Raw genomic sequence first — 13,362 nt, 5'->3', positions numbered from 1 at the left:
TATGTTGTTCATCCGTGCTGATAACTTTTGTTTGGTTCGTCCCCCATGATACCCGATAAACCACATTGCATTGCGAGCCCACTGGTTCCTTTGCTTTCAGTTTCGCATGCAGAATATTTCAATTGTTTTTATATTTGAATGCAATTCCTAAGTCCCCAATTTTACATTTGAACTAACCTTTGATTTTCTGGAAAACATCAGGTATGTAAGTGATAGATTTAAAATGAAGGGGTTTCAGACTATTGTTCTCCACTTCAGTCACCGGTAAAATTTACACAAGGGTTTGGAATTTTATTAACATTACTTGCTATTTTTACCTTATTACCAATATACCAAATTAAACACTCATCTAGTTGAAAGTAAGAAAACTAATTGTTTTTTGTAATTTTGTTTTTTTAAATGATATAACATGTTTCTAACTGTGATATTTTGCTAAAATAAATAGGGCCTGATGATGACGATATAATCGTCGAAAGCTCGGCAAAGACTTAAAGAGTTTGTCGTTTCTGTTGTGACCTCACTGAAGATACTTTTGTTCAAGTTGTTCAACAAGCAGGTCGCTACATCATCTCATCTTTAATTTCAACATTACTTCAGTTACATCTTTGATAGGTCGTTTTTCTCTTGATTTCTAGATTTAGGAAAAACATTATTTCCAAATTAATCCAGTTATGCTCAGTGTGACTTTGTCAAGAAAAGATTGATAATATAATGTTCCTCCAGACCGTCTCGATGCATCAAACTTAGATTAGCAATTTTTTTAACCCACTGCGGTTCTATTTTAATTTAAATTTGTACAAGATTATCTCCTATCCCCGAGCATCAGGGGGAAGAAGACGGAAAAGTCCTAACGGTTGGACGGGTCCATTGTTGCGGGCACTACGCCAAAAAAGCAGGTATATAATATCTGCTACAGACCTAAAGGAGATCACTCAGCATGCCATCCAGGAGGAATGCCAAGTCTCAGCATCCATCTGTACGGCCGGCGATTTGTCTCTTCTTTGAACGAACACACACAACAAATGGGTGGGCGGAACATTTGATATTTAAAATCAAATATCAAACCGTTTATACCGTGAGATATAAACTGTCAAATAGCTGACGACTTGAAATAACAAACATTTATTCGTACATATTCGTGCTGGTGGTCATTGGACCAATTTTAATGGTTGTCCAGAATGCTTAAAAAGAATTCAAAAGTTTTCTTTTAAAAAATTGGAGTCGTTTATTGGTTGCTGCATGTTCTACATCCCTAAATTCATTCAATACAATCCGACATCTTATTTCACGTAACAATGCTAATCTACTTATATATAATCACCCAGAAATACATTAACTACGTTTAAAAAATATACTTGATTAGGTAAATTTTTTCATGATTCCTAGATCCCAATGGCAAGAACGCTCAGACTCTTGTCTAAATAGTTTTCAATCTATTACCGAAAAAAGTTTCACGCAAATCGATTATTCCACGTCCTTTGCGGAAAGGTTTTCTTTCTAATTGGCCTGTCTGGTAAAATTATGTTAGTAAATCACCAGTAATAATTAGTGTCGTAATATAATTGTTATACAAAAAATTATTATCTTGTTTTGTGAATAAAAAAGTTCATTTCTAAAATCAAATTCAATTCGAGTAAATAATTCTGAGCTTTTGATAATATTTGACAGAAAAAACATTCTACAAAGGTCTGACCACATAAAGACAGCAAAAGCATCCGGAAAAGAGGTGATTAATAATTATTACATTGAAGATAACAAGAATGTTCACAATTTATATTAATTATGTTTCACTTATTTTATAGAAAACATTATTTTCCTATCCACGCTGGTTTGATATATCAGACGTTTTTGGCGTTTTGACCAGTAGATCTTTGGTTTTGCTTCTCCCTGCTTATACCCGATTAATCGAACTATCAAACGTAGAATACATACAATAGAATAAAAATCAAAGAACTTTGATTGGTCAGGGTTACAAGCAAGATAAGGCAAGATAACAAGATTGCCAATGATGGTAGCGAAAAAGCCAAAACGCCTAAGACAGACCGAAATAACTGATAGGTCTAGTGATTAGAAACGACCAAATTATTGGTTTACCACGAAATCTAACAATAAACTTTTTTTTTCAGAGTACGAAAAGCGTAAAACAAGACATCAAAGCCATCCTGATGATGCTGAAAAACTCAGACGTGTGTGACAGACGTGATCTAACCTGAAGCAACCCGCTGAACATTATATTATTATCTTACATACCTGGAATTATTAAAGATCTAAGTTATAGTTAAAATCTCTTAATTAAAAACCAATAAAGAGTATTACTGATTTTACAGTTTCTGATCAATTTCAGCTTTTGTAATTTAGAATAATTAACCTGCTTCGAGTCCGGCCGCCGAGGTTGGGCTCCGGAGGCTATCAACATCTAGGTCATTTCAGCCCCCAACGCAATCAATTCCCCCAAACACATTCACACTCTCATTCACTCTTAAATACTTCATACTTATGTATATACCATTCACTCAGTTAGGGCAGCGGAATTCTTGATAATCCTCCATCACCTTTTACATATTTTACATAAGTAAAAATACATAAATGTCATTGTGTACTAAATATTCCAACATAGTTCCTGTCACACTACACATTCCTGCCAGAAAATATATTCGCTCGGCACACGCTAGTGTCACAAAACTATCATTATAATATATAATAAAACAACCCTGCTTCCCCAAGAAACGGAACAGGGAAAGAAACACTCGAAGTTCGGGAAAATATCAATTCCCTCCTTTTATTAATTTTCAACTGTGCCCTTTATTTATTTATTAATAATAATTATAAATATTTTTAATACAATTAATTAAGGTTTTTAGTCGAGATAAAAAAGTCAATAGCACGAGCGGTATTCGAACCCACGATCTTCGGCTAGATACGCCGCTGCTCTACCACTTGAGCTATCGTGACCTCGATCCACTCGGACACCAACTTCCCATCTCAACCACACCTTTTGAATTTTACCTCTTTTTTGCCATTTTTCGAATGTAGTGTAATCAATTTGATTCTCGGCGACAATAGAAATGGCCACGGAAAGCTTTAGTGAAGGTTCATTTTAAACTTATTAAATCCACTAGTTTTGTGGTCTCCTGACCAATTAATATCATACAATTAATTAAGGTTTTTAGTCGAGATAAAAAAGCCAATGGCCCGAGCGGGATTCGAACCCACGATCTTCGGCTTGATACGCCGCTGCTCTACCACTTGAGCTATCGTCACATCGATCCACTCGGACACCAACTTCCCATCTCAACCACACCTTTTGAACTTTCCCTCCTTTTTGCGATTTTTCAAATGTCGTGGGAAGTTGGTGTCCGAGTGGATCGAGGTCACGATAGCTCACGTGGTAGTAGAGCAGCGACGTATGAAGCCGAAGATCGTGGTTCGAATCCCGCTCGTGCCATTGACTTTTTTATCTCGACTAAAAACCTTAATTAATTGTACGATATTAATTGGTCAAGCGGACCACGAAACTAGTGAATTTAATATTTTTAATGTTTTGCTTAACTGAGCTATAAATAGAAAGTATTACTTACAAACAAATGTAAAGGTAATATAAAGACAAAAAAGAAGTGTAATTATTTTCAGTTTTTAGTAAAGCATTCTTTGTTAGTTTTAACCATTCTATCGTTTTTGAATAATTGAAATTGTGAGAAATTTACATTATTCTTCTTTCACAAAAGCACAATTTAGTTGATCTGAAGTACTTTTTATTGTGACACATTTGAAATAGAAAATATTAATTAAAATATAATCACTACAACATTTCGAAATGATTAATTTAACAATCACGTTTGAAAAAGTTTTTTTTAAATACTTTGTAACAGAAATAAATTTAATGGATAAATTGGTAGTTATTACAAAATTTATTTTAAAAAATAGCTTATTTAAAATCGTATACTTTTTAAGAGTTTGTCAAACCATCACGATTTCAGCTCGTTTTACGATTTGGCAATGATTCCACCAGACTGTTAGTAGGCGGAGAACGTGATAAATAAGCTCTGGCATATTATGAACGATGTGTATGATTAGCATACATGACCCTGTGGTTTGGTGTAATGAAAGACTCGGTGATCAGTTGCACACCACAGCTTCCAGAATCAATCATTCGAAAATGCGTTTAAATCCAAATCCTGAATATTAACAGCAAAAAAATGCGAAACAATAAAAAAATTGTTTAAACGAACAATATTAACCTCGTAAGAACTAGCAAGAAGTTGTTACTCAGGTGTCATTTCCCTATAATTTGTGCTTCAGAAGCTGCATTTTTTAATGTATAGTATATGATAATGTTAAAAACGGTTCGTTCAAGGAAAGCAAAATAATTTTGTTTTGGAATAATGTTAACACTGTTGGTAATGTTCATTGGTTTCACTTACAATTAGTGTAGACCTTCCAACATAGTATGTGTGTACAGCGGGGTGACTTGAAATTTATGCCCGTTGCCCAAACGTAACCACTTAGTTCTAGTGGCTTAATTTGTTCTTTCATGAGTGGTCTTGTAATAAAAGTTGTAAGGGCATCGCTTTCTATGAGAGCAAACGCTATGTACTTCGAAATTGTCTGTCCGGCCGCGGGAAGTTAAGTTCATAACAATAACTTGTTGGTCGTTCATCTACTTCAACGAAACTCACAATGACAGTTTAATCTTTCACCTACTTCGGACTTTCTTTTGGGTTCAATTGAACCAGCTAAGAAGCTAAATGAAGTTTAATAAGGTTCAGACTGACTAGAGACTTTTTTCTTTATTTGTTCGCTTATTCATACTTAAAATCTTGATTATTTAAATAAATTACATATTTTCTAATTATATCGATTCCCAACTTTATGCTAATTTTAACTATAAGCTAAGCTAATCCCTAAGCTCTGTTTTTATTTGTTTTTTAATCTAGTGTACGGTACTTTCCGAGCTTTCCATTAATCTATAAACGCCCTCAAGGCAGAGATGGTGCAGATTAAGAACATAACATTAAAGTAAAAGTAGAGAAATCGCCCTTACTGATAGTGCACGTTATTAAAATTTAAATTATACGGTTAAACCTTAATCAAAATATATGCCTAGACGGTTAGTAATCTAGTTTGAGATTATTTCTTATCTTGGAAAAAATCATCCTGTCAGCATTTTGAACTTACTGGGTGTAACATTAGACTTTGTTTTCTACGTATGAAATGGATACTGTAGTTTAAAAAAAACAATGCTTGTATTTATCTATTCCTAGAAATATAGGCAGTTGTTTTGAACCAACTAAGTCATCTTAGAAGATGCAAAACACAAGTTTTAATCAAATAAAAATTATCTACTGTCCAAAGTAAATGACTATCTGAAGAAGCAATCTGAAGAATGAGAAGGTCGAATTCCGGTTCATTACCTTTTTTAGTGGTTCTTTGATATTCAGATGACCTTTTTGGCAAGTCTTTGTTGGTTTGAGCACAGAAACATATGAAACCATGTGAGCATTGTTGGAATAATACAGTTTTCATAACAAGTGATCATTAATTTAATAAAATCTAGATCAATTTGTTTTATTCATAAGATATTTACAACGGTGAAAGACCTTATGGTCCGAATTCCTGGCTATCACATTGCCGCTGATTGTTCATTTACAGACTGATCTAACTTTACTTCCAATTACTAAATCACACCTTCATCACCAACACTGCCAATTTTTTAAATACCAATAGCTAAAACAAATTTGTTTAAAACCACTAAAAGAAAACTTCTAAATGCTTTTTTATCAAGAACGAAAGTACAAATCTCAGTTCCCAAATCAACTTTCCTTGGTCGATCTAGGTACAAACTTATTCTAAATTACTTAAATTCAGATTTGACAACAACTTTTATTCGTATATTGTTCTTATTAACCCATACTTTTAACTTCTTCCAGCTGGCCCAGGTCCAATTGTTACTAGCTGTTAATACAATATTTGTTTCATTTACTCCTCTCTTAATTTACCACAATTTTGTGCAAACAGTTCACTCACAAGGGGAGGCTACTCTAGAAAGTTAAGTGAAAAGTTGCAACAATCAAAAACCGCTTACAGTAAATTAGTCCAAAAAGTTTTTTTGGAAAAACCGTTGTGATGAATGTACTTCAAGGTTATTATATATTCCAATTAATTATTCTTTTTATCTATGGTCTCGGTGAACATGAAAAAGTTAGTGTCATGAGCGGTGCTCTAACTTTTCCATCTCAACCAAGGCCTTACATAGAAAGAATAATTAATTGGAATAATTAATATGATCAAATATGACCAATAAGCATATATGGGTTATTATATATCATTCGATTTGTTTTATTATGTAAGATAAAAAATGATATGGAGGATGATTATTTTAAATGAGATCAGAAAAGTTTCAAAAAAAGATTCTTCTAGTAAAGTATTTTGGGATCAAATTTTCGAAAAATGAAATGGGATGCAGATTTACTTTAAGCACGTTTTGAACTCTTAAATAAACAAAATGTACATTTTTGGGGTAGATTAGTCCGAGACATTTTTCCTCAGTGTCCTGTTGTTCCACTTAAATAACTCACACTTAATAAACTCTCTGGATTTTGTGCAAATTTAAAGTTATGACAAGCTTTCAATTAATTAAGGTTTTTAGTTGAGATAAAAAGACAGTGTCACGAGCGAGATTCGAACGCACGATCTTCGGCTGGATACGCCGCTGCTCTACCACTTGAGCTATCGTGACCTCGATCCACTCGGGCACCAACTTCCCATCTCAACCACACCTTTTGAATGTTCCCCCCTTTTTGCCATTTTTCAAATGTCGTGTAATCTATTTGATTCTCGGCGACAAGTGAAATGGCCACGGAGAGCGTTAGTGAAGTATACTTCGTTTTAATTCATTTTTTAGGGATGGTTAGGGATGGTTTAATGTTTAATTCATTAAATTCACTAATTTCGTGGTCCGTTTGACCAATTGATATCTTTCAATTAATTAAGGTTATTGTTGAGATAAAAAGTCAGTGTCTCGAGCGAGATTCGAACCCACGATCTTCGGCTTGATACGCCGCTGCTCTACCACTTGAGCTATCGTGACCTCGATCCACTCGGACACTAACTTCCCACCTCAACCCCACCTTTTAAATTTTTCCTCCTTTTTGCTATTTTTCAAATGTCGTATAATCTATTTGATTCTCGGCGACAAATGAAATGACCACGGAGAGCTTTAGTGAAGGCATACTTCATTTCAACTTCTTAAATTCACTAGTTTTCGCGGTCAATTTGGCCAATCAATATCTTTCAATTAATTAAGGTTTTTAGTTGAGATAAAATATGAAAACTGGCAAAAAGAAGGGAAAATTCAAAAGGTGGGGTTGAGATGTGAAGTTAGTGTCCTAGTGGATCGAGGTCACGACAGCTCAAGTGGTACAGCAGCGGCGTATCTAGCCAAAGATCGTGGGTTCGAATTCCGCTGGTGACACTGACTTTTTATCTCAACTAATAACCTTAATTAATTGAAAGATATTAATTGGTCAAGCGGACCACAAAAACTAGTGAATTTAATTTGGAGTTATGACAAGCGTTGGAAAACTAGATTGTTCTACCTTCAGTGTTTGTCTAATAGAGTTACATTTTGTATCATCATAAGTGAGAAAAATAAGGATGAAATTAATAAAAAACATCGCAAACTTTGTATTATTTATGTTAGGCTTTCTTTTTTTAAGGAAGCAGTATTTATGACTAATTGCATTTGTGAAGTTAACAGTTAATGTTTATTTTATCGGTTCATTGGGACAATTGGGAAGAAAGCTCATGTTTAGCATTTTTCCACCTAATATCACCAACAAGTTTCATTAAAACCGGTGATCCCCCACGTCTGTAGCTTCCACTTGTCAGCTTTACACTTATGTCGTCAACATTTACTCACACAACTAGCAACGAAGCTTCCAATGTTGTCTAAACATTTTTTTTTAAACTATTGAAAGATTTGTTAGTCTTAATGTTGCTTCCCATTGTGTGTAACTTGAAAATAGTTTCTTAGGCCCGGAAATTCCGGAGGCGACTAAAGTCACGACTGTTTATTCCGGAAGGCATCTAACAAGTCCTATCACAACAAAGGGTAAACAACACAAAGTACACACCGATTTGTCATATCTTTCACACGTGGAGGTCGATAAGCCGGGCTTATCATTGGCCCAATTCATACAAATCTCCAGAGCGTACTTGGAAATTACACTTGTTGCGGTGGATGGTTATGTTTATTCTGTCACCATTGATCAAAAGTGAAACTTAACTTTTTGCAACAAGCCTGGACTCAAGCTAAAAATAATTTATAGAAATATGATAATGAAGAAAAAAATAAATGATGACATCTTCTTAATGAAAGAAGCTGATAATAGATTTGCTAGTGAGTTCGAAATAATCAAAAAATTTCTGATTGTGTTTTTTTGCCTTGCCGACAGAGTTTAAAAACGCCTACACCTTCTTTTATAAATCGGGGCGGAAGATAACTTTGTCGGCGACGTTTTGCATATTTTAGCCTTCAAATGTTTTAAAATAAATAAATAACTGCAAAGAGCGACTAATGAAAGAAGCCTATAGGAATTCTACTTGATATAAGAAAACATGATCATTCAGAAACGTACCAAGCCGTGCGCAATATTTTGCTGGGTGGTGCAAAATTTTCTGAACGCTTAGAATAAACCGATTATCCTGTGCCTGCATAAAGTAGCACGTATGCAAACCCACAGTGCCTTAGTGAAAAGACTCCAAAAGGGAACTCAATAATAAGGAGGGATTTTTACTACTCGTTTAAGTTTCATAAGGCATTTTATTATTATTAAATTATTATTATTATTATTATTATTATTATTATTCGGAAATCGTGAGATGCGTCTGGTGTGATGTAGGTTTCAGAAAAACATTTTCTTTATCGTGCGAACGTTTCGATCTTTATTGAGATCATCTTCAGGGCTCAAAGAGGTTGTCTTCTGTGTTATTCTTGCGTGTAGTGTTGAGAGTGCCCCACACTTTGAGCCCTGAAGATGATCTCAATAAAGATCGAAACGTTGGTACGATAAAGAAAATGTTTTTCTGAAACCTACATCACACCAGAACGCATCTCACGATTTCCGAATAATTATCGATTAACAGTCACTAATCACCACACATTATTATTATTTATTATTTAAAAAATTATTTTATTATAAAAAATTAAATTGTATATGTAATGTCCAATTTCAGGTGTGGATAAGAAATAAACATAGATTTTTCATTATTTTATGTCACTAAAATATTACGCTTCTTTGCTAAATAATACTAATTTTGCTGTACTTGTTGCAATATTTTTAGTTTTAAGTAAATCTTGAAATTCGGCAGTATCGTTCAGAAATCTGAGGTTTTTGTTTAATACTCATTTAAATACGGAAGTGAGCTAATTTTATTTAAGAAAAATAAAACACTTAGGACAATATTGTTTTCGAAATTTAAAAACGAAGACTTTTCTAAGAAAGAATCAGTAAAAGTTGAACATGATTTTTAACAAAAGAGTAAACAGTTTCCACAAAACTAGGAAATCATAGGTTTTTATTTGTTAAACATCGAATAACGTAATTGTCTTCTTTATAAATAATTAAAATTCTGCGGAAAAAAATGGTTGAGAAATCAGAACTTGTCACATAATAATAATAATTTATATCGGGGAATGATTCAGTAATAATTTATATATGGAAATGATTCAGTTTTATTCACAAACTAAGAAAAACCTAGGCTAAAATTTGCCAAATTTAAAAAGAAGATCAGTAAAGACGAACATGATGTGTTATTAGTAGATAATTTCCACATAATCTGGAAAATCAATCAGTATATGATATACATTTAAACAAAAATTACCAACAACTTGTATTGAACCAGCGTATATATATAATAGTGTGCGGACAAAGGTTACTAATCAGATGGGTTTTAAAAAGTAGAATGTCACTATATTCCAATGTTGAAAGCATAATTTCTCATATGAATATGCAGCATGGTGAACTGAAGTACTGACATTACACAATTATTTCCAACACTGTTTAAACGTGGGTCAAAGGTTCAGTTTCGTGAAATGTTTAATGTGGTTTGAGAAGCAGATTTAGTCAGTATTGTCGCTAAGGAGTCGCCTACATTTCTGAGCAATTTATAGACGCATTTATAGGCCAGCTCCTCATAACGGCTCCGGAATAATCTTCAGCTTCCGTGTGTAAATCAAACAGTTTGGTAGGTGGAATTTATATGTTATTATATGGCATTTCATAAGTTTCGTTAATTGTCGTCTGTCTACAAGTAATAGAAATACTATATAAATAGAATTATATCGAAAGACTTATAGACAAATAAGAAAATATTTTACGTTGAAAATTTTTCTTTGGACATTTCTTTCTATATAATATTTTAATACACTTTTGAAAAAACGCATCTAATTGAAAATGTTTTAGTACCTACAGATTCGATGATCAAAATAACCATTAAAATTAAAACTTTCTACATATACATACTTAGTCAAACCGATAAGGATGTAAGGATCCATAGTTTCGATATTCGGATATTGCCAAGTTTTCTATCAGAGATTTTACGACTAATGTTTTCAACCTCTTCCCATCACTTCGCAGTGATATTCACATCATCAAAACCTATTACAAACTTTTTTCACTGTAATTTGCAAGATGCCACTAACCACTGTCTTACAATTATCGTGTAGAGTGTAGACTGAAAATATAAAGAACACACACGCACGCACGCATACATCCACACTTACATTGAATATGGTAGGTTTTGGAAAATGCTGAAAATTTTTTGTTTTTGTCTAATAACTTTCTATAATCAATGTAAAATTAGGTTCTAACTTTAATCACCAAATTTACAGATAATAAAAAGTAACCTGCTTTGTTTCTTTATTGTTAAAAAAATAAGACAGCTTAAAAAAAAAAAAGTACAACATATAAAAACATCAATACCTGCAAATCGCCAATAGGGCTGCAATTTTCCGTTATTTACATTTTGAAAAATATTATTTAATATTGTTTTCAAATTTCTTGCATTTTTAGCAATACAGAAATAAAGCATTGTCCTTAATAATGGCACAGCCTGCCGAGACGTCATTCGAAAAAGTGTTTAAAACAACCTTCAAGAAAAAATCAGAAAGACAACAAAAACGAAGAAAAAATCTATCCAATATAAATAAGTTTATGTAAATACAAATTTATTTATAGGTATTATTATGTCTATGGATTTTGGAAAAGACATGGTTCATTTCCTAACTTCACCAATTTAACATTTTTATACTGATTTGTTACATTTTTTAAATAAAATATTGAAAACTTGCTTCCAGTTTTTATGTCGATACCAGATGTTAATCGGAGATGTAAAAAGTGATATCATTTTTGCCGGAATACTTTTGATATACAGGAAATTTTGGGAATTTTAAAATTTTAATTTTTTTTTAATTCGACCGCGAAAAATACTTTACAACGATTTTCGTCTTAAACATTGCATAGAAATATTGCAATAATGTAAGTATAAAGTACACTTAAAAATCAAGATTCTGATTGTTAAATTTATGTTGGAGGCAGAATTTTTTTCCCTTTTATTAGGCAAATGTGCTTAAAAGATGGGTAAATTTCTTGCAGTTAGGCTTGCCTTTATTAAACATTAATTTATGATTCAGTATGTTTGTAAGAAATTTGTTTACACAATTTTGTGTTTTTTGAAGGCAAGATATACCTTTTTTTTCAACCATACAAATTGTTTCCAAAAAATATATATTTACACGAACCTTAGTGTTGTAGGATGGCCTATGGTGCACGTCCGCCTGTGGCTCGTTGAGAATATCATCATGTTCATCATCGTCGTCGTCGTCGTCGTTATCGTCCAAGTCCAATTCCGGCTGGTTGTGCCAATGTGCGTGTCTCACCCTGTGCCCAGGGGTGGCTGGGGGTTGGATCGTCGCAGGCTGTTCTGTGCTCCCGTCGAGGCGGTTGAGCAGACGGTCGAGGTTGGAAAAACGTGCAGACGAGGCGTAGCTAGCGGTCGCAAAGACCGCGATGATCAGCAAAACTTTTGCAGCGTACATGCTCACTACATTATACCGCGGGAACGACTGAGCCTAGCCGCCGAAGAGCCGGCTCTACCCTTTTCAATCCCCCTCCACGCACCCTATCCCGTCCCGACCGTTCTGTCTATTAGTTATTAATTATTTCAATAATATCACCTCTATAATAATTTTAAACACCAATTAATAAAAACTAAATTAATTACTTGAATTCTAACGTCATGGTTTCTTACATATGTGGAACTTTGACCTGTGAGTTTATAAAGATAAAAAATCCAATATTGGCTGAAATGGGCAAGCAATTAGCCTTTCATGACATACAGCAAGGTAAGATTTGCATGACTCAATTGATGTTTTGACTGTTTTTAAATTATTCATGTTCCTTGATATTAAAAAATATTGTAATTCACACTCCAATTTTTTTCACAAAACGGTCTCTTGCAATTCATTCCGCGTTTGATATTAAACATGAAAATTGACTTCAAACTACACTATTTAATTGGATTTCCTTAAATGGTAACAGGGAATTGGGCCAAACCAAGCGAGTATACAGGGTGTCTCTATCTCAATGCAACATCCACTTTTCTCGAAAACGAAGAGTTATAGAAAACAGTTCAAATGAAGACCCCTCCCCGACCGTTTTTTCCAAAGATGTAAAATAAGTGGTCGAAACATTTTTTTGTCAAAGTAATAGCTAATTAAGTATCTACTTTATTTTTTTAAATGAGAAGTTGTTCAGCTTGATTGTTCGAACATTTCAGTTGTTATCATTTGTTCTTCTTTATGGACTACTATACCCTATTTGGTTATTACTTTTGCTTCCATCAGTATAAATGGAAACTCCATTTATTTTCTGGCTTTCACCTTCTTTAAAGGTAGAGTATGGCTAATCGAGGCATACGCTGGCGTGGTATTCTTCTTGTGGACAGAGGGTAAGAACGCACTTTTATATATGTGTCTCTTCTTATTCATCAACTTGCTTCAGCTGAAAGTTTCGATTTATTGTTACAGATGATGTATTTCATCTCATCTACTTTTATCGTCGTTTAAAAAACGTTGATGAATATCCAAGTTGTGTTCAATGAGGCATAGCAAATCGCCAAAAACGTAGATCCGTCGGACAATGCGCTAAGAATAAGTCCTTTGTTCATTGGGATTGTATTCCAGGAAAGGTTCATTAAAAGACAATCGCAGAAACTAATGACAGAATTACTAAACCTAAAACGTGTAAGGACTAGAATCATAGTAGGACTGCTGACTGGGCACTGCATGAGACATAGACTTGA

General features: G+C 33.6%; 1 protein-coding gene across 1 annotated transcript in view; it reads right to left on the bottom strand.

The window, feature by feature from the left end:
- LOC106663882 overlaps positions 1-12,140 on the bottom strand; it is a 341,156-nt gene extending 329,016 nt beyond the window's left edge. The window contains exon 1 of the mRNA XM_014389095.2: positions 11,801-12,140. Within this exon, the coding sequence (XP_014244581.1) occupies positions 11,801-12,097 (297 nt within the window). The 5' untranslated portion in view covers positions 12,098-12,140. The remainder of the gene's footprint in view (positions 1-11,800) is intronic.
- Between the last annotated feature and the right edge of the window lie 1,222 nt (positions 12,141-13,362).

This window comes from Cimex lectularius, unplaced genomic scaffold, assembly GCF_000648675.2.
Source record: "Cimex lectularius strain Harlan isolate CLEC.00 unplaced genomic scaffold, Clec_2.1 scaffold41, whole genome shotgun sequence".
Lineage (NCBI taxonomy): Eukaryota > Metazoa > Arthropoda > Insecta > Hemiptera > Cimicidae > Cimex > Cimex lectularius.
The sequence above is the reverse complement of the archived record's forward strand: the minus strand, read 5'-3'. Positions and strand labels throughout refer to the sequence as shown.